At 38.0% G+C, this 26,106-nt stretch overlaps 1 protein-coding gene across 1 annotated transcript in view; it reads left to right on the forward strand.

The window, feature by feature from the left end:
- NUP210L (nucleoporin 210 like) overlaps positions 1 to 26,106 on the forward strand; it is a 66,844-nt gene that overhangs the window by 11,390 nt on the left and 29,348 nt on the right. The window contains exons 8-14 of the mRNA XM_028488812.2: positions 195 to 335; positions 12,568 to 12,705; positions 13,497 to 13,655; positions 16,215 to 16,413; positions 18,742 to 18,887; positions 22,864 to 23,085; positions 24,166 to 24,339. Of these exons, the coding sequence (XP_028344613.1) occupies positions 195 to 335; positions 12,568 to 12,705; positions 13,497 to 13,655; positions 16,215 to 16,413; positions 18,742 to 18,887; positions 22,864 to 23,085; positions 24,166 to 24,339 (1,179 nt within the window). The remainder of the gene's footprint in view (positions 1 to 194; positions 336 to 12,567; positions 12,706 to 13,496; positions 13,656 to 16,214; positions 16,414 to 18,741; positions 18,888 to 22,863; positions 23,086 to 24,165; positions 24,340 to 26,106) is intronic.

A 26,106-nucleotide genomic window follows, 5' to 3' on the forward strand; every position in this document is an offset into this window, starting at 1 on the left:
AAAAACTAGTACCATTTTAAAATGACATCTTTCCAACTTAGAATTTGGTGAGGGAGAGCAAAGATTTTGTTTTTGTTTCTTTAACCCCCAGAATGCATAGCCACACTTTTTTTTTTTTTAATGCTTTGGGATTAAGGTGGCTTTAGGGAAAAAGCATGTCTTCAGGTTTGTGTTGATTTTGGGCTGATTTTCAGAATCTCAGGATTATGTACCAATTCCCAAGAGAGTATTTTGAAGAGCAGCTGACTACTGTGAATGGATCTTACAATGTAGTGAAAGCCCTGAAAGATGGTGTGGTCATGATAAATGCATCCCTGTCTTCCATCATTTACCAGGTAGGAATTAAAAGGATGGTCTTTGAATCCTGAGAACACTGACTAGACTTGCCTGACTTGTTGATTTGCAAGCACATATATGGCATATCCCACCTTTATCTTTCACAAAATAAACTAATAAACAGTACACTTAGTAGTTTATACCTCTACAAATTTTCTGTTCCAATTTCTATTAATGCATATATCTGCATTTGTGGTCATTGTGTATGTATGTCATTTGAGGGTCCTTTAAAAATTATTTCATATGCACGTTTCCTTGTGTCATCAGGTCCACATAGGAGTACTTTCTATTCTAAAACTCCAAAGGGTTAATATGCCAATTGTTCAACCATGCCACCAACTTTGAACTTTTGCATTTTTAACAGTTTTTTTTACTTTGTAAATGGCATAACTGTGTATCTTTGTACAATTTTTATTCCTTTTGGTTAATTTTCATATGGTATAATAACAGAAATGGAGTTATGAGGTAAAGGGATAAGGAATGAATCTGTTTCTAATGCCTCTAAAATGTGTAAGTATCTGATTTTTAACTGTCAAATTTGTTTCCCTCTCCCAAACCTACTTTTTCTCCAGTGATCCTTTCGCCCAGCTGTTTAAGACAAAAATCCCAAGAGTCACCCTTGACTCTGCCTTCTCCTTCACCTTCTACATTCAGTACATTATTGAATGCCATGTCAGTTCTTCTAAATGTCTCTCAAACCCATTTCTTACTAGGTGAAGAAGACACTGCTGTCTTTCACCTAGACTTTCACAGTAGCTTCTAAACTGATATTCCGACCTCCAATATTGTCCGTGGCTAGAATGATATTCCAAAAACTACAAAAATTATTATGTATTTACTATTTAAATTCCTTTGGTAGCTTCCCATTGATTTTAAGGTAAAGTTTAAACTTCTTAATGTAGTTTTATAGGACCCTCTATGACAGAGATCACAATCTGGTGGCCTGCAGACTATCTTGGTTTGTAATCTTGTTTTTTATTTAGGTGTGTAAGTTTCTTTTTAATTGGGAAATTTCAAATAAAATCCAAGATTTCTGATTCTCTAGATTATATGAAAATCTGACAGTGATTAGCTGGAAGAGATAGTGGCTACAACATTTAGACTATACTTTTCAGCCTGCTGTGTTTCCTGCCATTCCCTGTTATTTTATATTCAGCTTAATAAACCTGTTTATAATATCTACATGATACCTGTAGGCATTTGAGTTTGTGACTCTGTATAATTGGCCCCTGACAACTTTTCCAACCTCAGGTCTTGTCACGCTTCCTCTCTTATGTTTCAGCCATACTGAACTTTCAGTTTCTAAAAAATGTCTTGTTTCTTTTTGCCTCTATTTTATTTTCATTTTTTATAAACAAATATAATTCCTTTTGTCTGCAACCCTTTCTCCCTACTCAATGCACAGGGCTAGCTTAACCTTGGTTCCTCAGGCATGTTTTCCCCTTTCATATGTTCTTAGAGCTCCCTGAACTTTTCAGATCAAAATATTCATCGTTGTTTATTGTTATTATTTGCTTCTTTCATCAGATTATAAACTTTGAGGGCAAAGATTATGCCTACTGTATTCACAGCTGTTGCCCTAACATCTGAGTGACTAAACATACAGTTGATACAAATAAGTATTTGTTAAATGAATGAATGGTGTTTGGATTAGTTATGGTCAGGTATAGATCTATATTCAGTATTAAAATATATCCAGTTTTTTAACAATATTTAATACACAGTGATTTTTAAAATCCATTGTTATGGTATTTCTGGCTGTTTGACTCTATTCTACAATTAGTCTTCAATCCCACCAATCCTGCTTTTAAAAAATGTTACGTTTTAAAATCTGAGCTCACCCTTACTTTATTTATTTATTTATTTTTGGCTGTGTTGGGTCTTCGTTTTTTGTTTTTTTTTTTTTTTTTTTTTTTTTGCGGTACGCGGGCCTTTCACTGTTGTGGCCTCTCTCGTTGCGGAGCACAGGCTCCGGGCGCGCAGGCTCAGTGGCCATGGCTCCCTGTCCGCGGCATGTGGGATCTTCCCGGACCGGGGCACGAACCCCTGTCCCCTGCATCGTCAGGCGGACTCTCAACCACTGCGCCACCAGGGAAGCCCGGGCCTTCGTTTTTGCACGTGGGCTTTTCTCTCTAGTTGTGGTGAGCGGGGGCTACTCTTCGTTGAGGTGCGTGAGCTTCTCATTGCCGTGGCTTCTTTTGTTGCAGAGCACGGGCTCTAGGTGCATGGGCTTCAGTAGTTGTGGCACATGGGCTCAGTAGTTGTGGCTCGAGGGCTCTAGAGCACAGGCTCAGTAGTTGTGGCACACAGGCTTAGTTGCTCTGCGGCATGTGGGATCTTCCCAGACTAGGGATCAAACCCGTGTCCCCTGCATTGGCAGGTGGATTCTCAACCACTGCGCCACCAGGGAAGCCCTGTAGATCACTTTTGAGAGTGTTGCCATCTTAACAATATTAGGTCTTCCAATACATGAACGTGGGATGTCTTTCCATTTATTCAGGTTGTCTTTAATTTATTTAAGCAGGCCGCATAGCACAGGGAGATCAGCTTTGTGCTTTGTGACCACCTAGAGGGGTGGGATAGGGAGGGTGGGAGGGAGGGAGACACAAGAGGGAAGAGATATGGGAACATATGTATATGTATAACTGATTCACTTTGTTGTAAAGCAGAAACTAACACACATTTTAAAACAGTTATACTCCAATAAAGATGTTAAAAAAAATTTATTTAAGCAATATTTTGTAGTCTTCAGTGTACAAGTCCTGCACCTCCTTGGGTGAATTTGTTCCTAAGTAGTTTATTCTTTTTTGATGATATTGTAATGAAATTTTTTTTTAATTTACCTTTCTAGTTTGTTTATTGCTAATGTATAGAAGTACAACTGATATTTATGTGTTGATCTGCTATGCTGCAACTTAGCTGAATTAGTTTATTAGCTCTAGTATTTTTCCTGGATTCTATAGGATCTTTCATATATAAGATCATATCACCTGCAAATAGTGATGATTTTGCTCCTCCCTTTCCCATTTTGATGTCTTTTATTTCATTTTCCTGCCTAATTTCTCTGGCTAGAACTTATAGTACAATATTGAATAAACGTGGCAATAGTGGGCATCCTTGTCTTGTTCTTGATCTTAGGGCAAAAACTGTCATTCTTTCACCATTGAGTATGATGTTAGCTGTGGAGTTTTCATATGTGACCTTTATCATATCGAAGAAGTTCTTTTTCACTCCTGGTTGTTGAGTGTTTTTACTGTGAAAGGGCGTTGGATTTTTCTCAAATGTCTTTAAGCATATTTTTTTCTTTCATCCTACTAGTGTGGTATATTACATTTATTGACTTTTATATATTGTACTGTTTTGAATTCCTGGGAAAAATTCCACTTGGTCATGGTGTACAATCCTATTAATATGCTGCTGGATTTGGTTTGCCATTGTTTTCTTCAGGAGTTTTGTATTTATATTCTTAAAGGATACTGGTCTGTAGTTTTCTTTTTTTGTGATGTCTTTGATTTTGGTATCAGGGCAAATGCTGGCCTCTTAGAATGAGTTAGGAAGAGTTCTCTCCTTTTTCTTTTTTTCTTCATCATCTTGTTCTTCTTCTTTTCTCTTTTTTTTAAAGGTTTGAGAAGCATTGGTGTTAATTCTTCTTTAAATGTTTGTGAAAATTTACAACCGAAGCCATCTAGGCCTGGGCTTTTCTTTGCTGGGAAATTTTTGATTAGTGATTCAATCTCTTTGCTTGCTATAGGTCTGGTCAAATTTTCTACTTCTACTGGGTCAGTTTTTTTAATTGATGTGCTTCTAGGAATTTTTCCATTTGATCTAGGTTGTCTAATTTGTTGGTGGAAAATTGTTCATCGTATTCTCTTACAATCCTTTTTATTTCTGTGAAGTTGGTAGTAATGTCCCCACTTTCATTTCTGATTTTAGTAATTTGAGTATTCTCCCTTTTTTTTTCTTAGTCACTATAGCTAAACTCAATTTTGTTGATCGTTTTGAAGAACCAAATTTTGGTTTTGTTGATTTTGTGTACTGATTTTCTACTCTCAGTTTTTTTTTGTTTTTTTTGTTTTTAAGATGTTGGGGGTAGGAGTTTGTTTATTTATTTATTTATTTTTGCTGTGTTGGGTCTTCATTTCTGTGCGAGGGCTTTCTCTAGTTGTGACAAGCGGGGGCCACTCTTCATCGTGGTGCACGGGCCTCTCACTATCGCGGCCTCTCTTGTTGCGGAGCACAGGCTCCAGACGCGCAGGCTCAGTAGTTGTGGCTCACAGGCCTAGTTACTCCACAGCATGTGGGATCCTCCCAGACCAGGGCTCGAACCCGTGTCCCCTGCATTAGCAGGCAGATTCTCTGCCACTGCCCCACCAGGGAAGCCCTACTCTCAGTGTTTTAAATCACTGCTCTAATCTTTATTATGTCCTTCCTTCTGCTAGCTTTAGGTTTAGTTTGCTCTTCTTTTTCTAGTTCCTTTAGCTATACAGTCAGATTATTGATTTGAGATTTTTCTTCTTCTTTTTTTGGTCACACTGTGCCCAGCTTACAGGATCTTAGTTCCCCGACCAGGGATTGAACCCGGACCACGGCAGTGAAAGCACCAAGTCCTAACCACTGGACCGCCAGGGAACTCTGTCTTCTTTTTTAATACAGGTGTTTACAACTATAAGTTTTACTCTGAGCGTTGCTTTCACTGCATCCTGTAAGTTTTGGCATGTTGTATTTTTGTTTTCCTTCATCTCAGAATTTCCTAATGTTCCTTATGATTTCTTCTTTGACCCACTGGTTGTTTAGAGGGTTGTCTAATTTCCACATATTTGTGAATTGTCCAGTTTTCCCTATGTGAATTCTAGTTTTAGTCCATTTTGGTTGAAGAAGATACTTCATATGATTTCAGTGTTTTTAAATTTATTGAGACTTGTTTTGTGGCTTAACATATGGGCTATCCTGGAGAACGTTCCACGTGCACTTGAGAAGAATGAGCATTTTGTTGTTTTGGGGTGGACTATTCTGTATATGTCTGCTAGGTCTAGTTGGTTTATAGAGTTGGTCAAGTCCTCCATTTCCATATTGATCTTTTGTTCTAGTTGTTCTATCCATTATTGAAACTGAGGTATTAAAATCTTCAACTATTGTAAAACTGTCCATTTCTCCCTTCAGTTTTGTCCATTTTTGCTTCATTTTGTGGGGGGCTTTTTTGTAAGGTAGGTATATGTTTATAATTGTTATATCGTTTTGATGAATTGACCCTTTTATCAATTTATAATGACCTTTGTCTCTTGTAACAATTTTTTAAAATCTATTTTGTTTGACGTTAATATAGACTGCTCCCCCAACTCTCTTTTGGTAATTATTTGCATGGAATATATTTTTCCCTTCTTTCACTTTCATTCATGAATCTAACATGAATCTCTTATAGATAGCATATAATTGGATCATGTTCTTCTTTATCCATTCTGTCAATCTCTGCCTTTTAATTGGAGAGTTTAATTTATTTACATTTAAAATAGTTACTGATAAGGAAAGACTTCTGCTGTTTTGGTATTTGTTTCTATGTGACTTTTTTTGGTAATTAATTTCTTCCATTACTGACTTCTTTTGTGTTTAATTGATTTTTGTAGGTTCATGTCTTTTATCAAATTTGAGACATTTTCATCATTATTTCTTCAAATATTCTTTCTGCACCTTTCTTTCCCTACTTCTGGGACTCCTGTTTTGTATATATTGATTTACTTGATATGCTCCACTGGTCTCTAAGGATTGGTTATTTTTCTTCATTCTTTTTTCTTTTTGCTACTCTGAATAACTTCAATGGACCTCTCTTCAAGTTTGCTGATTCTTTCTTCTGCCAGCTCAAGTCTGCTGTGAAGGTCTTCTAGTGAAGTTTTCATTTCAGTTATTGTACTTTTAGCTTCAGAATATCTGTTTGATTCCTTTTTAATAATTTCTATCTCTTCATCGATATTCTCTATTTGGTGAAACATCATTCTTCAGAAGTGATGTCCATTGTTTCCTTTAGCTCTTCAATTTAAAATCTTTGTTTAGTAAGTCCAATATCTGTGTTTCCTCAGAGACCGATTGTGTTAATTTCTTTTTTTTCTATGAATGGGCCATATTTTCTTGTTTCTTTGCATGCCTTATAATTTTTTTGTTGTTGAAAAGCTAACATTTTGATATTACAGTGGACCCTTGAACAACATAGGTTTGAATTGCACAGTTCCACTCATACATTTTTTCACTTTTAATACATACTACAATACAACATAATCCGTGGTTGGTCTGCAAATGTGACACCATGGATATGGAGGGCTGACTGTAAAGTTATACATGGATTTTGACTGCACAGAGGGTTGGCACTCCTAAACCCCACATTGTTCAAAGGTCAACTGTATAATGTGGTAACTTGGAAATCACATTCTTCCCTTTCCTCAGGGTATGTTGTTATTGCTTGATGTGGGTTGTAGTTGCTTGCATGTTTAGTGAGTTTTCTAAACTATTTGTTGAAGATTGTGTTATTTGTCATCTGTAGACTATAAAATCTCAATTCCTTTAGCTTGTAGGCAGTTAGTGGCTTGACAAATAATTTCTTTAATGCCTTAAGTCACCTTTTTCTTGGGGCTTCCCTGGTGGTGCAGTGGTTAAGAATCTGCCTGCTAATGCAAGGGACACGGGTTCGAGCCCTGGTCCGGGAAGATCCCACATGCCGCAGAGCAACTAAGCCCATGTGCCACAGCTACTGAAGCCCACGCACCTAGAGCCCTTGCTCTGCAACAAGAGAAGCCACTGCAATGAAAAGCCTGGGCAGCGCAACGAAGAGTAGCCCCTGCTCCCTGCAACTAGAAAAAGCCCGCGTGCAGCAACAGAGACCCAACTCAGCCAAAAATAAATAAATAAATTAATTAATTAAAAATATATATATATGAAAAAGTCACCTTTTTCTTGATTCAGCATACATTTGGTTGCTGTAAAGCTTTGAGTATTTTCCAAAGTTAATTCTGACTTTTTTTTTTTTTTTGCATTTCTATGGAGGCACAGGTTCTTGGAGTTCCCTACTTTGACACTTTTGCAGACATCTTCCACCTGCTGCTATTTTTTATTAGGATTTATGAACATGATATTTTTTCAACTTATTTAGGACTTTAAAATTTTCTTTCAGCAATGTCTTATAGTTTTCATCATACAGGTCTTGAAGATATTTTATTAAATTTGTCCCTGTTTTTAAGCTATATATGTATTTTAAAATTTTCTCCTTTTACTTGATCATGCTAGTATATAGAAATACAGTGGTATTTTGTATGTTACCTTGAATCTTGAAAGCTTGCTGAATTCACTTATTCCAGTAATTTTTTTGTAGATTCCTTAGGAATTCCTATATATACAGTTATGTTATATGTGAATAAAAACAGTTAACTCTTTTCATTCCAATAAATATGCCTTTTAGTTCTTTTTCTTGCCTCACTGCACTGGCTAGGACCTCTACTACAATACTGAATAGAACTGTTAAGAGTAGACATGTTTGCCTTATTCCTGACCTTAAGTGGAAAGCATTCACCCTTTCACCATTGAGTATGATGTTGACTATAGATTTTGTGTAGATGCTCATCCTTAGGTTGAAGAAGTTCCTTTCTATTCCTAGTTTATTGAGAATTTTCATCATGAATTGGTGCTGAATTTTGTCAGTGCTCTTCTGCCTCTATTGAGGTGATCAATATAGTTTTTCTTTTTTTAGTCTTTTAAATATGGTGAATTAATTACATTGATTGATTCTCTAATATTAAGCCAATCTTGCATTCTCAGGATAAACCTCACTTGCTTATGATTTGTTATCCTCTTATACATTGCAGGATTTAATTTGCTAAAATTCTGTTAAAGACTTTTGCATATATGTTTTTGAGGGCCTATAGCTTTTTTTTTCCTTCTTCTGTTTTTTATTGTAATGTATTTATCAGATTTTGGTGTTAGGATAATATTGGCTTTATAAAATGGGTTGGGAAGTACTCTTTTCTATTTTCTGGAAGAGTTTTGTGGAATTAGTGTTATTTCTTCCATAAATATTTGGTAGAATTCACAGTGAAACTATTTGAGCTTGGAATTTTTTTATGGAAAGTCTTTTATTATTATAGTGATAAAATATATATAACATAAAATTTACCATTTTAACCATTTTTAGGTGTATAGTTCAGTGGCATTAAGTATATTCATGTTGTGCAACCATTACCACCATCTCTCTCCAGACCTTTATAATCTTTCCAGACTGATTCTCTCTACCCCTTAAACAATAACACCCCCACAACACCCCATCCCCATTCCCTGGTAACCACCATTCTATTTTCTTTCTCTGTGAATTTGACTAATCTATTTACCTCATATAAGTGGAATCATACAGGGAATTCCCTGGCAGTCCAGTGGTTAGGACTCTGCGCCTTCACTGCTGAGGGTGCGGACTCAATCACTGGTCAGGGAACTAAGATCCCACAAGCCACACAGCACTGTCGAAAAAAAAAAAAAAAAAGGTGGACTCATACAATATTTGTCTTTTTTGTATTTGGCTTGTTTCACTTAGCATGTCATTAGGGTTCATCCATGACATAGCATGTCAGAATTTCATTCCTTTTTAAGGCTAAATAATATTCTATTAAACGCATATACTGCATTTTGTTTATTATTTATCCACTGATAGACACTTGGGTTGTTTCCACCTTTTGTCTATTGTGAATAATGCTGCTATGAACATGGGTATACAAATATTTTGTCAAATCCTTACTTTCAATTCTTTGGGGTATATACCCAGAATTGGACTTGCTGGATGATATGGCAATTCTATGTTTGACTTTTTGAGGAATTGTCATACTGTTTTCCACAGTGGCTGTCATTTTACATTCCAGCAGCAATGCACAAGGGTTATGATTTCTCCACATTCTTACCAACACTTGCTATTTTCTATTTTTGGTAATAGCCATTCTAATGGGTATGAAGTGGTATATCACTGTGATTTTAATTTACATTTCTCTAATGATTGGTGTATGGGAAGTTTTAAAACTATGAATTCAATTTTTAAAATTTATATACAACTATACAGGTTATTTCTTCTTGAGTGAAATTTAGTAGGTTGTGTCTCTGAAGGAATTTCTGTTTAAATTGTTGAATTAATCACATAAAGTTGTTCAAAATATTGCCTTATTAATTTTTATGTCCATAGGATCTGTAGCAATGTTGTCTCTTTCATTCCAGATATTGGTTATTTGTGTTTCTCTTGTTTTCTTCATGAATCCAGCTAGACATTTATCAATTTTATTGCTTTTTACAAAGAACAAGCTTTTGGTTTCATTGACTTTTTTCCAGTTCTTTATCTACTTTCTCTTTCATTGATTTATGCTTTTATCTTTGTTATTCTATTTCTTTTCCTTACTTTGGATTTAAAATGCATTTCTTTTTTAAGTTTCTTCTTATGGAAGAATCTTACGGTGGATCACCGGTTTTATATCTTTCTTCTTTTTAATATAAGTACTTGTGCCACATTTTATTGGTCATTCAAACCATTCCTGACACAATGTAGAGGGAACTACACAAGGATGTGAATACCAGGGGGTGGGGATCAGTGGAGGCCATCTTGGAGACTTGCATCTCCAAGTTGATTCTGGGTTCTCTATTACTAGATTTAAAGTCATTACTGATCCTGTTTCTTGTGATTAAGAAGTGAGCATTGATAGTTCATGGTATGCAATAGCAAAACAGCTACTTAAATTATTACCTGTAGACACTATAGTTAAGTGCATGTAGAAGGCAAAGCTTTTGGTAACCAGGTAGTTGCTGCCATAAAACATGTTAGTGAAAGTCTGGGATATAATAGGGTTTATTGATTGTTGTTTCTAAGTGTGCTGGATAACTTTGGGAAAGAAAATGGTTAGTTCAGGGCTTTGAATTCCCAACTCAAGATACACCTAAGAAATCTAAAAGATTTTATGACTACCCTAAAAGAAGCCCTTATTACAATATTTCCTTGTTCTGCAATCATAATGCAATTTATTTTTTATTTTATTAATTAATTAATTAATTTGTTTGTTTTATTTTTGGCTGTGTTGGGTCTTCGTTGCTGTGCACGGGCTTTCTCTAGTTGTGGTGAGCAGGGGCTATCCTTCCTTGCAGTGTGCGGGCTTCTCATCATCGTGGCTTCTCTTGTTGCAGAGCACAGGCTCTAGGCACACGGGCTTTGGTAGTTGTGGCATGTGGGCTCAGTAGTTGTGGCTCACGGGCTCTAGAGCTCAGGCTCAGTAGTTGTGGCGCATGGGCTTAGTTGCTCCGTGGCATGTGGGATCTTCCCAGACCAGGGCTTGAACCCATGTCTCCTGCATTGGCAAGCGGATTCTTTTTTTTTCTTTTTTTTAAATAAATTTATTTTATTTATTTTTATTTATTTTATTTTTGGCTGCGTTGGGTCTTTGTTGCTGCGCATGGGCTTTCTCTGGTTGCAGTGAGCGGGGGCTACTCTTCGTTGCGGTACGCAGGCTTCTCATTGCGGTGGCTTCTCTTGTTGTGGAGCACAGCACTAGGCACGCGGGCTTCAGTAGTTGTGGCACGCGGGTTCAGTAGTTGTGGCTCACGAGGTCTAGAGCGCAGGCTCAGTAGTTGTGGCACACGGGCTTAGTTGCTCCACGGCATGTGGGATCTTCCCGGACCAGGGCTCGAACCCGTGTCCCCTGCCTTGGCAGGAGGATTCTTAACGTTGCGCCACCAGGGAAGCCGGGCAAGTGGATTCTTAACCACTGTGCCACCAGGGAAGTCAGACGTTTAAAATTTTTATTACCTCTTTTCTTATTTTGTATAGTTCACTTTGAATTTCATCCTGCACTCAGCCATGTCCCACTTTATCCCGGTTTGTTGTCTTATCTCTGCTTTTACCTCTTATTTCATGTCCATGTTTTCTCGTGAGCCAAAGCAGACAACACTGTTGAAATCTTCTGTTCCCTGCAGTCAATATTTTTTAAGAGCATGTAATCTCCTAAAAGGCCATAGTGCCTTTTTAGGTACTATGTTCTCTCTCTTTTTCCTATATGTTATAAAATGTCTTCCTAGGACCAACCCATTTTGTACTATTATTACCTTATTCTTGAATTATAAGAGTCCTCTCCAGGCCTAGCATATGCTTCCTACTCCCAATAGATTTCTTCTTGTTTCCCTCAGTGATCACCTAAATACCATCAGAATGATATTCTCTCTCTCTTTCTTTCTCTCTCTCTCTTTTCAGATCAAGACAACACAAATTTATTATCTTACAGTTGTGAAGGTCAGAAGTCCAAAATCAGTCTCAGGGGGTTAAAATAGAATGATGTTCTTTTAAACTGAAAGAACACCCAGCTAGCCACCTTAAGAGAGTGAAGAGAAAATCAGAGCCATTACTGCAGATGTGACACAGTTCTTAAATATTTCAGGGCTTCTTTAAAAAATAGATAGATAGGGGCTTCCCTGGTGGCGCAATGGTTGCGCGTCCGCCTGCCGATGCAGGGGAACCGGGTTCGCGCCCCGGTTTGGGAGGATCCCACATGCCGCGGAGCGGCTGGGCCCGTGAGCCATGGCCGCTGAGCCAGCGCGTCCGGAGCCTGTGCTCCGCAACGGGAGGGGCCACAACAGAGGGAGGCCCGCATACCACAAAAAAAATAAATAAATAAAAAATAGATAGATAGATAGGTAGATTTTTCCTTCAAAGAGAAAACGCCAACATAGTTGAGTGTGAGGACTCTATTTTACCTGTATGGGTACCCCCCTAAACCCTGCTCTTGTCTTCAAGCAGGAGGGGAATATCTCACCCCAGCATCTTTAAATGTTCTCTTTATTTTCTTCTGAATAGCTTCTAATATTCCTTTGCCTTTACAATTTATATACTTAACTGATGGATGTCCAAGAATCTTTCTTTCTGAAACTATGATTGCCCTCTATGATAAGGCAATCATAAGATAAAACTTTAATAAGATAAAGCTCTTATTTCAGGAAATTTAAACTGCTTTCCATGACTGTGATACTTCTTTTAGGTCTATCAAAATCCCTTTCATTATTATTGAACTGTAGTAGCTGTGCATCACTAATGAACAGGAACGTTTATTTCCTTCTTTTATTGATAGAAACTGGTTGAGTAATTTATTAACACACCATTTTGCTGATGCTTTATATGTGAATGTGGACCATAAGAACAGTCCTTATAAAATCTGTTTTGCTCCTTTTTTTCTGCTCTTATAGAATAAAAGTATTCAGCCTATAAAATTTCCAATTATACATCAGCAAGAAGTGAAGATTTATTTTCCCATCAAGCTTACACCCAACTTTCTGGCATTTCCTCATCATCCCATGGGAATGTTATATCGTTATAAAGTACAGGTATGATATCTTATAATGAGAATTCACAAAGAAATAAGTCAGCCTCTCTGATAGATTAATTTATTGAAGGTTAAAGTTAAATCTTATTTCCCCCTAATCCTAGCAGTATAACTCAGTTTTGGGTGACAACCAAATCATGCTCTTGAATACTGTCATCCTAAGAATACTTGGCGTACTTTCCTTCTCTACCATATATCCTTTCCTTGTGGGTTTTATAAAGTTTTGTCAAGTTCCCTTGTGCTCTTTTTTGACATTTTGTGATACTGCCATTACATAATCCCCCTTTAGTATTTCCCTTCCCCATTTAGTTACTTTAGTATAGCATCACAGTTTCTTAATGTTCCAGAAATAATTTATTGTATAGTTTTATTATTTCCTAAACTTTATTTATTTATTTATTTTAAACAGAGAACAGGAGTATTTATTTATTTATTTTGGGCTGTGTTGGGTCTTCGTTTCTGTGCGAGGGCTTTCTCTAGTTGTGGCAAGCGGGGGCCACTCTTCATCGCGGAGCGCGGGCCTCTCACTATCGCGGCCTCTCTTGTTGCGGAGCACAGGCTGCAGACGCGCAGGCTCAGTAGTCGTGGCTCACAGGCCTAGTTGCTCCGCGGCATGTGGGATCTTCCCAGACCAGGGCTCGAACCCGTGTCCCCTGCATTAGCAGGCAGATTCTCAACCACTGCGCCACCAGGGAAGCCCCTAAACTTTATTTCACCAGATTTTACATCTTCAGTTAAATTCCAATTTTCTTCCTATACTAATTAAATATAAGGTTGTATTTTTTTTCATAGGTAGAGGGTGGCAGTGGCAATTTCACCTGGACCTCTTCTAATGAAACAGTGGCCATGGTAACCACTAAAGGAGTGGTGACGACAGCTGGTCAGGTCAGGGGGAACAGCACTGTTTTGGCCCGAGATGTACAAAATCCTTTTCGATATGGGGAAATTAAGGTAAGCAACTCTCCAAAAAACGTTCATATCTCCTCTGAGACATTGCTGTCTAAATTTAAGTACAGTAACACATTAAAATTTTTTTTTATTTTTCATGTTGGCTGTTTTAAAATGATCCTCAGGACTTCCCTAGTGGTCCAGTGGTTAAGACTCTGCACTTCCAATGCAGGGGGCATGGGTTTGATCCCTAGTCAGGTAACTAAGTTCCCCTGCTGTCAACAATGGGAAACCAACACAGATTTTTCCAAAGGTCAATAATATGGTTAAGCCTGTGTTTAGAAAGATATCTAATTATTTTTATAGCCAGACAACAACTATAATATTTTTTTAAAAAGGAATGAAAGATAGTTTCTGGAGCTATATACTAGTAGACTAGAATAGAATGAAAGAAGAAAGTGAAGGCAAAGTATCCAGTTAAGCCTAAACTAACAAAATGGGATTGAGAATAAAGAGGACAAATTGAGGGTTATTTTAGAGGTAGATTAATCAGATTTGATGCCTAGTGGGGTGGGAAAAAGTGAAAGATTAAGCTTTGGCAGCTTGATGGATAGAACACAGAAGAAAAGGGGAGTTCCTTGGTGGTCTAGTAGTTAGGATTCGGTTCTTTCACTTCTGTGGCCTGGGTTCAATCCCTGGTTGGGAAACTGATATCCCACAAGCCATGCGGCACAGCGCCACCCCCCCGCCAAAAAAAAAAAAAAAAACCAACAAGAAAAGGAAAAAGAAAAAGAGGAAGATAATGAATTCAGTTTTGGATACATTTAGTGTGGGACTACCCTGGTGGTCCAGTGGTTAAGACTCTGCTCTTCCACTGGGGCACAGGTTCGATCCTTGGTTGGGGAGCTAAGATCCTGCATGCCTCGTGCAATGCCAAAAAAAAAACCCCCAAACATTTAGTGTGGTTCACCTATGGAGCATCCAGGTGAATGTTTAAAATTGGAAATAGGCATCTGAAGTACAACTGAAAGATTAGGGCTAGAGATAAAAATCTGGAGTGATCAGCATATGGTTGGTCATTGAAGTTTTGGAACTGGATACGATTTATGTGTCATTTTAAGGGACATTGGCAGAGTAAGAGGAACTAGCAAAAGACACATAGAAAGTGACCAAAAAAAGACTCTATTAGTCCATTCAGGCTGCTATAACAGAATACCATAAACTGGGTGGCTTATATACAACAGAAATTTATTTCTCACAGTTTTGGAGGCTGGAAAGTCCAGAACTGAGGCACCAGCAGATTCAGTGTCTAGTGAGGGAAAGCATCCTGGTTCACAGAAGACTGGTTTTTGCCTTAACCTCATATGGCAGAAGAGACTAGGGAGCTCCAGGGGTCCCTTTTTTAAGGGCATTAATCCCATTCATGAGGGTTCCACTCTCATGACCTAACCACCTCCCAAAGGCCCCACCTCCTAATACCATCATTTTGGGGGTTAGATTTCTACATATGAATTTGGAGGGACACAAACCTTCAATCTATAGCAAAAACAAAATAAAATGTTTTTTAAAAGATATCAAGTAAGAGGAAGTGCCCTATATCAGAGGTCAGCAAATTTTTATTTAAAAAGGGCCAGGTAGGGGCTTCCCTGGTGGCGCAGTGGTTGCGCGTCCGCCTGCCGGTGCAGGGGAACCGGGTTCGCGCCCCGGTCTGGGAGGATCCCACGTGCCGCGGAGCGGCTGGGCCCGTGAGCCATGGCCGCTGGGCCTGCGCGTCCGGAGCCTGTGCCCCGCAACGGGAGAGGCCACAGCAGAGGGAGGCCCGCATACCACAAAAAAAAAAATAAATAAATAAATAAAATAAATAAAATAAAATAAAAAGGGCCAGGTAGTAAATATGTTAGGGCTTCCCTGGTGGCGCAGTTGTTAAGAATCCATCTGCCAATGCAGGCGACATGGGTTCGAGCCCTGGTCCAGGAAGATCCCACATGTTGCGGAGCAACTAAGCCTGTGCACCACAACTACTGAGCCCTCACTCTAGAGCCCTCGAGCCACAACTACTGAGCCCATGTGCCACAACTACTGAAGCCCGTGCACCTAGAGCCCGTGCTCTGCAACAAGACAAGCCACCGCAATGAGAAGCCCACACCCTGCAATGAAGAGTAGCCCCCACTTGCCACACCTAGAGAAAGCCCACGCGCAGCAATGAAGCACAGCAATGCAGCCAAAAATAAATAAATAAAACAAATAAATGAAAAAAATTTGTTTAAGTTATAAATATGTTAGTATTTGTAGGCCACATACAGTCTCTATCTCATAGTCTTTTTTGTCATTGTTGCTTTTTATTTTACAGCCCTTTAAAAATGTAAAAGCCATTCTTAGCTTACAAAAGTCAAGAAAATTGTGCACTGGTCATGTTTAGCCAGACTCGTGTTGAATGGTGTTAGATGCTTTAGAGAGGTCGATTGATTAAGGAATGAAATGAGTGGTAGGTTCAGCACCTAACACACAAACACAAAACATACATATATGTTACGTATATTTAAATATTTAAGAAATGCTTTCTTTTCTTCTAAGACTTTCCTAACAAAACTTTCTTGAAAGATTAATTTTTTTCCCCTCCAGATATGTGTTTTGAAACTGAACAAAATGAAAATGTTACCATTTCATGCTGATGTAGAGATTGGCCAGATTATAGAAATCCCCATTGCCATGTATCATGTAAATAAGGAAACCAAAGAGACCATCGCGTTCACAGACTGCTCTCATTTATCCTTGGATTTGAACATGGATAAGCAAGGAGTCTTCGCTCTTCTCAAAGAAGGTAAGAGTAGGCTTTTTATTTTTTCCTTTCTTTGTCTTTGAATTAAAGGACCAATCAACAATTCAGAAACTATGAATTACAGTCTAAATTCACATATTGGGGATTCCCTAGTGGTCCAGTGGTAGGGACACCGGGCTTTCACTACCGAGGGCCCGGTTTCAGTCCCTGGTTGGGGAACTAAGATCCCACAAACTGCGCGGTGTGGCCAAAAAAATTAAAAATTAAATTTAGATATTACCTTTCTTTTTTTTTTTTTTGCGGTACGCAGGCCTCTCACTGTTGTGGCCTCTCCCGTTGCGGAGCACAGGCTCCAGATGCGCAGGCTCAGTGGCCATGGCTCACGGGCCTAGCCGCTGAGCAGCATGTGGGATCTTCCCGGACCGGGGCTCGAACCCGTGTCCCCTGCATTGGCAGGCAGACTCTCAACCACTGAGCCACCAGGGGAGCCCTAGATATTACCTTTCTTTATAATACTTTTATTTATTCTGTCAACTGCCTGTATTAGGTGTTACAATATGATGTAGAAACAAAGGCACACTGCGCCACCAGGGAAGCCCTAGATATTACCTTTCTTTATAATACTTTTATTTATTCTGTCAACTGCCTGTATTAGGTGTTACAATATGATGTAGAAACAAAGGCACAAAAATTGAATAACATGTCCAGGGTTCATTGTAGCCAGACAATATCAGTTTTTAGTTATATTAAAGGCTTCTCCTTCCAGCCTCAAGCTGTTCTTTCTTTCTTTCGTTCGTTCTTTCTTTCTTTAATATATATACTACACCTTTTTCTAAGAGGACTGTATTGTCATTTAATGTATGTATATATTAAATTTATTCCAAAAAAGAAAATACCTTTTTAATAAGAAAAGAATATGAATAAGCTATCCATAAGGATCAATATCATTTACCGTTATGGAACTTCATATTTGATCCTGATCACCATTGTTTTTTCATCAATAATAATGACAGTAGTAGCATCTAACATTTGTTTAGCATTTCTATTTCCTGGGCTCTGTTCTGAATACTTTTCATATACTAACTCATTTAATTCTCACAATACATCTATAAGGTTGATATCAACTTGGACTTCTCTTTTGCCCTTGTTAATTATACTATATAGTATCTCTCACCTCTCCTCTGTTCTTAGGCTGTCTCTCCCCATTTTTAGGCCCTCGTTATCTCTCACTGAGAATTTAACGATATCCTCCTAACTGTTCTTGCCTTTGATAATCATGGCTACCAGATAGATCTTCATGAAGCTCAATTTCAAAATTAATTTTCCTGCTCAAAAATTTTGAGAGGCGGACTTCCCTTGTGGCACAGTGGTTAAGAATCTGCCTGCCAATGCAGGGGACACGGGTTCGAGCCCTGGTCTGGGAAGATCCCACATGCCGTGGAGCAACTAAGCCTGTGAGCCACAACTACTGAGCCTGCACTCTAGAGCCCGTGAGCCACAATACTGAGCCCACGTGCCACAACTACTGAGCCCACATGCCACAACTACTGAAGCCTGCGCACCTAGAGCCCATGCTCTGCAACAAGGGAAGCAACCACAATGAGAAGCCCCCGCACCACAACGAAGAATAGCCCCTGCTCGCCACAACTAGAGAAAGCCCGCACGCAGCAACAAAGACCCAAAACAGCCAAAAATTAAAATTAATTAATTAATTAATTAATTTTTAAAAAGTATACAATTCAATTTAAAAAAAAATTTGAGAGGCTTCTGCCTGCCCGTGGACAACAGCCAAAATCCTTTTAGTTTAGTATTACAGTGTAACCAGTGTAACCCAACCTACTTTTTGGAACTTCATGCTTTGGCTTCATCTATGGCTCTAGCTAAACTAACTACTTTAGTTAAAATTTCCCATATAGCTCTTTCATATACTCATTTGTATATCATTTATATTTCTATCTTTGTTCATTTATTTGTCAGCTTAAGATACTCTCTTCTGCATATCTAAACCTTTCTTGATCTCTCCAGCTAAAAGTAATCATTCTGTTTTCTAGACTTCTATAATGCTTATTGTTTTCTACTAATAGTTTAATTTATGTAAATGTTCACCCTCCCCTTCTAAAGTGTATATGCCTTGAGGTCAGGATCTTTGCTCATATTTGTGTCCTCACCGCACATAGAACTGTGTCTTACATGATATATATCTGTTAATAGAAGGAACATTATTTTATATCAACTTAATATAATTGGGGTCTAGTAGTGTGTGAGATTAAGAATTTTTTAATATATTAAAATTCTTATATTTCTATAGACTGATTTCCTTGAGGACTGATTGCTTATTACCCTACTGAAGTCATGTTTTTTGATTTGCAGGTATTCAAAGACCAGGACCAACACACTGTTCCAGTGCACATATAGCAGCCAAATCTCTGGGCCATACTTTGGTAACAGTTAGTGTGACTGAATATGAAGAGTATTTGGGGAGCAGTGCCACATTTGCTGCTTATGAACCCCTAAAGGTGAGATATTTCATACTAAGGAACTGCCATATCTTTTCATGGACCCCACTATGTCCACTTGAGGGCTTCCTACCTACCTGTGATCTCTATTAAAGATCAGTGATATTTATGTTCTCTTTACTTACCACTCTCTTGTTTTTAGACCCACAGCTCCCTCATCAAATCTGAGTATCAGGGAGTTTATGCTCTCATGTTTTGGCCACAGGAATATTTATAAGTTGTATCAGCAAGTTTTATTATTTATTTATTTATTTATTTGTCAGGGGGCTGTGTCGGGTCTTAGTTGTGGTACGTGGGCTCTTTGTTGCAGTGTACAGGCTTCTCTCTAGTTGTGGTGCGCCAGCTTCTCTCTAGTTGTGGCGTGCGGCACGCGCGGGCTTAGTTGCCCCACGGATTGTGGGATCTTAGTTCCCCAAACAGGGATCGAACCTGTGTCCCCTGCATTGGAAGGCGGATTCTTTTTTTTTTTTTTTTTTTTTTTAATAAATTTACTTATTTATTTATTTTTGGCTGCCTTGGGTCTTTGTTGCTGCGCGTGGGCTTTCTCTAGTTGTGGTGAGTGGGAGCTACTCTTCGTTGTGGTGTGCGGGCTTCTCATCACGGTGGCTTCTGTTGTTGCAGAGCACGGGCTCTAGGGCGCACGGGCTTCAGTAGCTGTGGCACGCGGGCTCAGCAGTTGTGGCTCATGGGCTCTAGAGCGCAGGCTCAGTAGTTGTGGCACACGGGCTTAGTTGCTCCACGGCATGTGGGATCCTCCCGGACCAGGGCTCGAACCCGTGTCCCCTGCATTGGCAGGTGGATTCTTAGTCACTGTGCCACCAGGGAAGCCCCTGGAAGGCGGATTCTTTACCACTGGACCACCAAGTAAGTCCCAGCAAGTTTTAGATATTCTGCTTTCTTTCCTCTTTTTTTTTTCCTCTCTTTTTTACTGAGATATAAAAAACATATAGTAAAGTACACTAATCTTAAGGTACTATTTATTTTTTTATTTGGCTGCACCAGGTCTTAGTTGCGGCATGCGAACTCTTAGTTGCAGCATGTGGAATCTAGTTCCCTGACCAGGGATCAAACCCGTGCCCCCTGCATTGGCAGCGCAGAGTCTTAGCCACTGGACCACCAAGGAAGTATCTTAAGGTACTGTTTGAATTTTCACATATGTACGTATCTTTGTAACACCACCTGGAAGTAAATATAGAATATTAGTATACTCTCTTTTGAAGAACTCTGAAAGAAAACCTTCCACCCTAGGGAGGGAAGTCAATCATCTTTTACCCTTTATACTTACAAATTTTCAGCACAACAGTCATCATTTTGGCCCCCAAGGATTGGTCCATTATAATTGGGATATTACCACAGGTGGCAGTTCAAAATAAAAGTAGATAGGGACTTCCCTGGTGGTCCAGTGGGTAGGACTCCATGCTCCTATTGCAGGGGGCCCAGATTCAATCACTGGTCTGGGAACTAGATCCCACATGCATGCCACAACTAAGAAGTCCACATGCTGCAACTGAAGATCCCGCACGCCCCAACAAAGATCCTGCATGCCGCAACGAAGATCCCGCGTGCTGCAACTACGACAGAGCAGCCTAAATACATAAATAAATAAATAAATTTAAAAATAAAATGATAAAAGTGGATAGAGCCTGGCATGCTTTCTATACATTTGAGTCCTTCAGGAGCTAAAATTGATGTCTAGGGGCTTCCCTGGTGGCACAGTGGTTAAGAATCCGCCTGCTGATGCAGGCGACACGGGTTTGAACCCTGGTCCGAGAGGATCCCACATGCCCTGGAGCAACTAAGCCCGTGTGCCACAACTACTGAGCCTGCGCTCTAGAGCCTGCAAGCCACAACTACTGAAGCCCGTGCGCCTAGAGCCCATGCTCCGCAACAAGAGAAGCCACCACAATGAGAAGCCTGCGCACCGCAACGAAGAGTAGCCTCCACTCGCCGCAACCAGAGAAAAGCCCGCACGCAGCAACGAAGACTCAACACAGCCAAAAATAATAAAAAGTAAAATAAAATTTAAAAAATAAACAACAAAAAAAATTGATGTCTACAAGTTCTTGCTGATACATACTGACAAATACTGACTCAGTGCCTCTTAGGATGAGGGGGCATCCACAGGGAAAAGGTTGTCAATGAAAGAAGCAAGGTAAGTTATTAATTTTAAAAAGATAACTTGTTCATTAATATTTGCATTTTAAGTTGGCCTCATTGTACATTGTGCAGCCTAAGTATTAAACATATGGTTTGAGCATATTTCACTCATTCTCTTAGTGGATGAATCATCCTACTTGCCTAATTAAGTGAAAGTGCTAGGCTGCAGCCCATGGTCATTTCATGAGGTTTTTTCTTAGTTTTATCATTATCCTTACCCTGATTTTATATTTATTGAATGTCCCACAAATCAGATCTCCCCTGAATGAAAACTATCCTTAAATGAAAGGAAGTAAGATGATGATTTTCTTTTTCTACCTAGTACTTTGGTCATGTATCTTTTTCTTTAGCTGCTGAAAAATATATGTATGTTTTACTTTTGTTATCAATCTTATGTTTCGGTACATGGTATATAGTTCTCAATTTGTCCTTTTATACATCAGTTCAATTCAGTTGATCTGATTAATTTTGGACTATATACATCTAGGAAAAAGGAATAACTCCAGTTTTGCTTTCTCAGGAAAGCCTTCCATGAAGCCTCTGACTAGTTTAATTTCTTCTATTTGAGGCTTGTTTGGCACTCTGTACTGTGCCTTTTTGTAACACTCATACTCTTTACCTACTTCAAATCTGTCTTTTCCAGACTCTTAGCTCCACTGTGAGGCAGGACCTTATTTTGGCTTTCTATTACTGTATCACCAGTGGGCCATCAATGAATATTTGTTAAATTGAATTATATATACATTTTTAAGAGAATACTGCCATTAGACATAGGAATGTTTAATGTTAATAGTATTCAATAATAAATATGATTGACTAGTTCAGGAAAGAAATATTAAAACACGGTTTGCTTACATTTTCAGAATGATTGCTTCAACTCTATACTTCATTTTGTCACTTAGTCACTGTTTTAGACACTGTGTGCCATACAAAAAAACCCTACACTCTGAGAATACTTCATTCCCCAAGAACCAGTTTCCTCATCTCTAAGTAGGATACAACTCCTCTGTATACTGGAGTGAATAATACCTGTCTTGACTACCTCTTAGGTGAGAGTTCTTTGAGAAACAGATGAACTGTATAGATGTATTATTTTCATATTTTTAGGGCAGGAATTCTTTGATACTTTAGTAAAATATCCATTTAAAATTCTTATGTAATATGGTGACAGATGGTACCTAGACTTATTGTGGGGATCATTTTGCAGTGTATACAAATATCAAATCATTATGTTACACACCTGAGACAAGTGTAGTGTTATATGCCAGTTATACTTCAATTTTTTTAAAAAGAGAAAAAAAGAAAAAATGTTTATGCACTTATTTATCAATACTTTTTATGTGCACAGCATTGTACTAAATCCCACTGAGGAAGAGAAATTCTTTCAAAAATGTGGGGTATAAGATACTCTTTTCTCTTAAGAAGTTTACATAACTAGACAGTGTAACAAGAATTATTAGATGTATATATATGAAGATCTGACATATTTAAGTAGCATTAGGGGATAAACAAGTATACAAATTAATGGTAGAGATAATTACTATAAGAGCTTAGCGGATGCAGAAGTGGTTGTGGTCTGGAATGATTAGACATAAATTAATGGATAAGGTGACACATGAGTTAGGCTGAATGATAGGTGGGACCTAAATTAGTACAGAGGTTGAGAAGCATTCCAAGTAAGAGGCATAACATATATGTCTCCTAATTTGGGAATTAAGTCTAATGTCATTTACATTATAGTTATATAACCAGGTTTTCACTTTAGAAAACTGTTGAATTCTCTAACCAATCAGGGGTTAATTTCTTTAAATGTCATCAGGCTCTAAACCCTGTGGAAGTGGCACTGGTGACATGGCACTCTGTAAAGGAAATGATATTTGAAGGGGGCCCTCGTCCATGGATCTTGGAGCCCTCACGATTCTTTTTGGAGCTGAGCATGGAGAAGACAGAGAAAATTAGAATAACACAAGTCCGGCTGCCAGCTAAGAGAAAACAGAATCAGTACATCTATCGGGTCCTGTGCCTGGATTTAGGGGAACAAGTAGGAAAATGATCTTTTTCTAACATTTCTTTTAGCAATAATACTCCAAATCTTTTGTACTTCTAGCCATTCCTTTTCAGATTCTAATGGATTTAGTTTATGTACTAGATGGGAAAATTCTAATTATTGATTAAAAGATCTTTTTTTTTAAAGCTTACTATCCTTTAAAGGTACACCAAAGGTTTTGGTTTGCTCATCTGAGAATTCTAACAGTTCACCAACCAAATGGTTCCAGATTTTTTTGTAGTAGGGGGCTTATTTCAATCATTTTATCACTATAATTCATTTCCTGTTGCCTAGACTAGAGGATATATAGTTTTCCACCTCCAAAGAATGTGAGGAAGGGAAATTTAAAGTGTCATCTATGGTTATCAATTTTGAAGAATGAGCTAGATCTGTGTTGATAAGAGTAATTAGTATATTGCCCTTTATCAGTTTAATTAGTTTTGATTATTTTTAGAGGTAGTGATGGCTTTATCCATAGCTGCACCCTGCTTCTACCAAAACCAGTAACAAAGTTTTTCAGTTTGACCAGGATTGAGAATTTAAAGTATGACTATGAGGCATAGCCCAGCTAACCAGCCCCCAGGGAATCCATGTATGATTTTAACTTAATAAGAACTGTGCTATAATCAATTGAGCTTCATTTTAATATCTCTAGTGTACTGTATTGTATATATGACTAGCTATTAGTGATTTCAATCCTAATTACCCCCTTTTGAAGCTTTCTAGCTTCTTTTTGTTTTCACATTGTTATTCATTAGTATTTCCACCAGAAATGAGTTGAAACACAGATTAGTTTTTCTACTTTTTGCCAACTGGTAACAAAAGATTTGGTGGAGGAAAAGACTGAAGTACTTGGTCAGTTAGATTTTTTTAATGTTCCCTTTGTTTCTATGATACCCTTGTTTCGCTTAGCACAGATAATTAAGAACTATAGTGTCTTTAAGGGATTTGCCTGATTATAATGTCCAAAGGGACTCTATACTGGAATTTCAATAATTCTAACACGTTTAGATTGGCACAACTGACATCAAGTGTCTACCCACAATTATCTCTTGCCCTTGTGTTTTCTTAAAGATTCTGACATTCCAAATTGGAAATCATCCAGGTGTTCTGAACCCTAGTCCAGCTGTAGAAGTTGTGCAGGTACGCTTCATATGTGCCCACCCTGCCAGCATATCAGTAACTCCAGTATATAAGGTGCCAGCTGGTGCCCAGCCATGTCCTCTGCCACAGCATAACAAACAACTGGTGAGTACAGTGTTTCCAACTAATTTACATTTTGTCTAACCTGCTTTAAGATAAATGGTCTGAAATGTAGCTTTTGTCTTATTGAAGTTAAGGAAACTCTTTTATTTGTTATCTAATCTCTGATAGTGTCTGAGAAGTGGTGATTCAATTAGGTTAGAGTTGGCTATACTTAGTGACACTTAGTGACTTTGCTTGTTGTACTTAGGTACATAGTCAGCTTGTAACTATGACAATAGGCAAGTGAGAACTCTCTAAATAAATTCCAAATTGTTTTGCTAGTATCCTTCCCTACTAAATCTTTTATTAGCATTATTAGTAACTTATAGGATTTACCTCTACTCCAAACCCATATGAAGAATAATGATAAGCAATAGCATAACTAGAAGGTAGGCAACGGGGAATGAGGAATAAATGAGTTATCTAACCTAGAAACTAGGACATCAGACTATATGCTAAATGAGGTTAACTATGATTCCAAGCATGGGAAAATAGAAGTCATTTCTTAGCCTTTGCAGAATAGAACAATCCATTAATTATTCCCATTTTACAGATGAAGAAACTGAGGATCCTAGAAGTTGAGTAATTTTCCCAAGGTCATAAAGCTAGAAAGTAGCATTTTCCATCTGACTCCAAAGCACACGTTATTAACTTTCTTGCTATACTGCCTTTTTATTATAAAAGAACGTATGAGATGTTGCAGGTTAGGAACTCATTTTTTTTTCAGAACCACATTCAACATTAAATACTATTATTTGAACTTTATAAATTATTCATTTTTTTAAAAAACACTTAGATGGAGCAGAATAGAAGTTATCTCTATAATAGCATTGTCCTTCAATATCTTTTTTTTCATTTGAAATAATTTAAATTTATAGAAAATTTCCAGGAAAAGTACAACTTTATTCCTGGAACCATTTAAGAGTAAGTTACAAACATGATCCTCCATACTTTAGCATTTATTTCTTTTTTTGTATTTGAGTATAATTCACATACCATAAAATTCACCTGTTTAAAAGTGTACAAGTAATATTGTTAACTAAGCTCTACTTCAATTTTAAAAAGTGTGCTAATCAGAGCTGTGCAACCATCACCACTATCTACCTTCAGAACATCTTCATTTCCCCAAAAAGAAACACCACAACCATTAGCAGTCACTCCCCACTTCCCCCTCCCCTAAGTCCCTGAAAACTACTAATATACTTTCTTTCTCTGTAGATTTGCCTATTCTGGACACTTCATATACATGGAATCATACAATATATGGCGTTTACATGTAGCTTCTTGCATTTAGCATATTTTTAAGATTCATCCAGGGTGTAGAATGAATCACTACTGCGTTATTTTTTTAAGGCTGAGTTCTGTTATATAGATATACTACATTTTGTTCGTCCATTTGTCAGTTGATAGATATATGGGTGGTTACCATTTTTTGGCTCTTATGAATAATGCTACAATGAACATTCATGCACAAATTTTTTTGTGAATATATTTTCAACTCTCTTGAGTATATATTTAGGAGTGGAAGTGCTGGGTCATATGGTAACTCTGTGTTTAGCCTTTTGAAGAACTTCCAGCTGTTTTCCAAAATGGCTACCTCATTTTACATTTCCGTTACCAATGTATGAGAATTCCAATTTCTCCACATTTGCCAATACTTGTTAATGTTTGTCATTTTGATTATGTCCTTCCTAGTGTGTGAGAAGTGGTATGTTATAGTGTTTTTTTTTTTTTTTTTTTTTTTTTTTTTTTGGTGGTATGCGGGCCTTC

The sequence above is a fragment of the Physeter macrocephalus genome, chromosome 4 (genome assembly GCF_002837175.3).
Source record: "Physeter macrocephalus isolate SW-GA chromosome 4, ASM283717v5, whole genome shotgun sequence".
NCBI lineage: Eukaryota > Metazoa > Chordata > Mammalia > Artiodactyla > Physeteridae > Physeter > Physeter macrocephalus.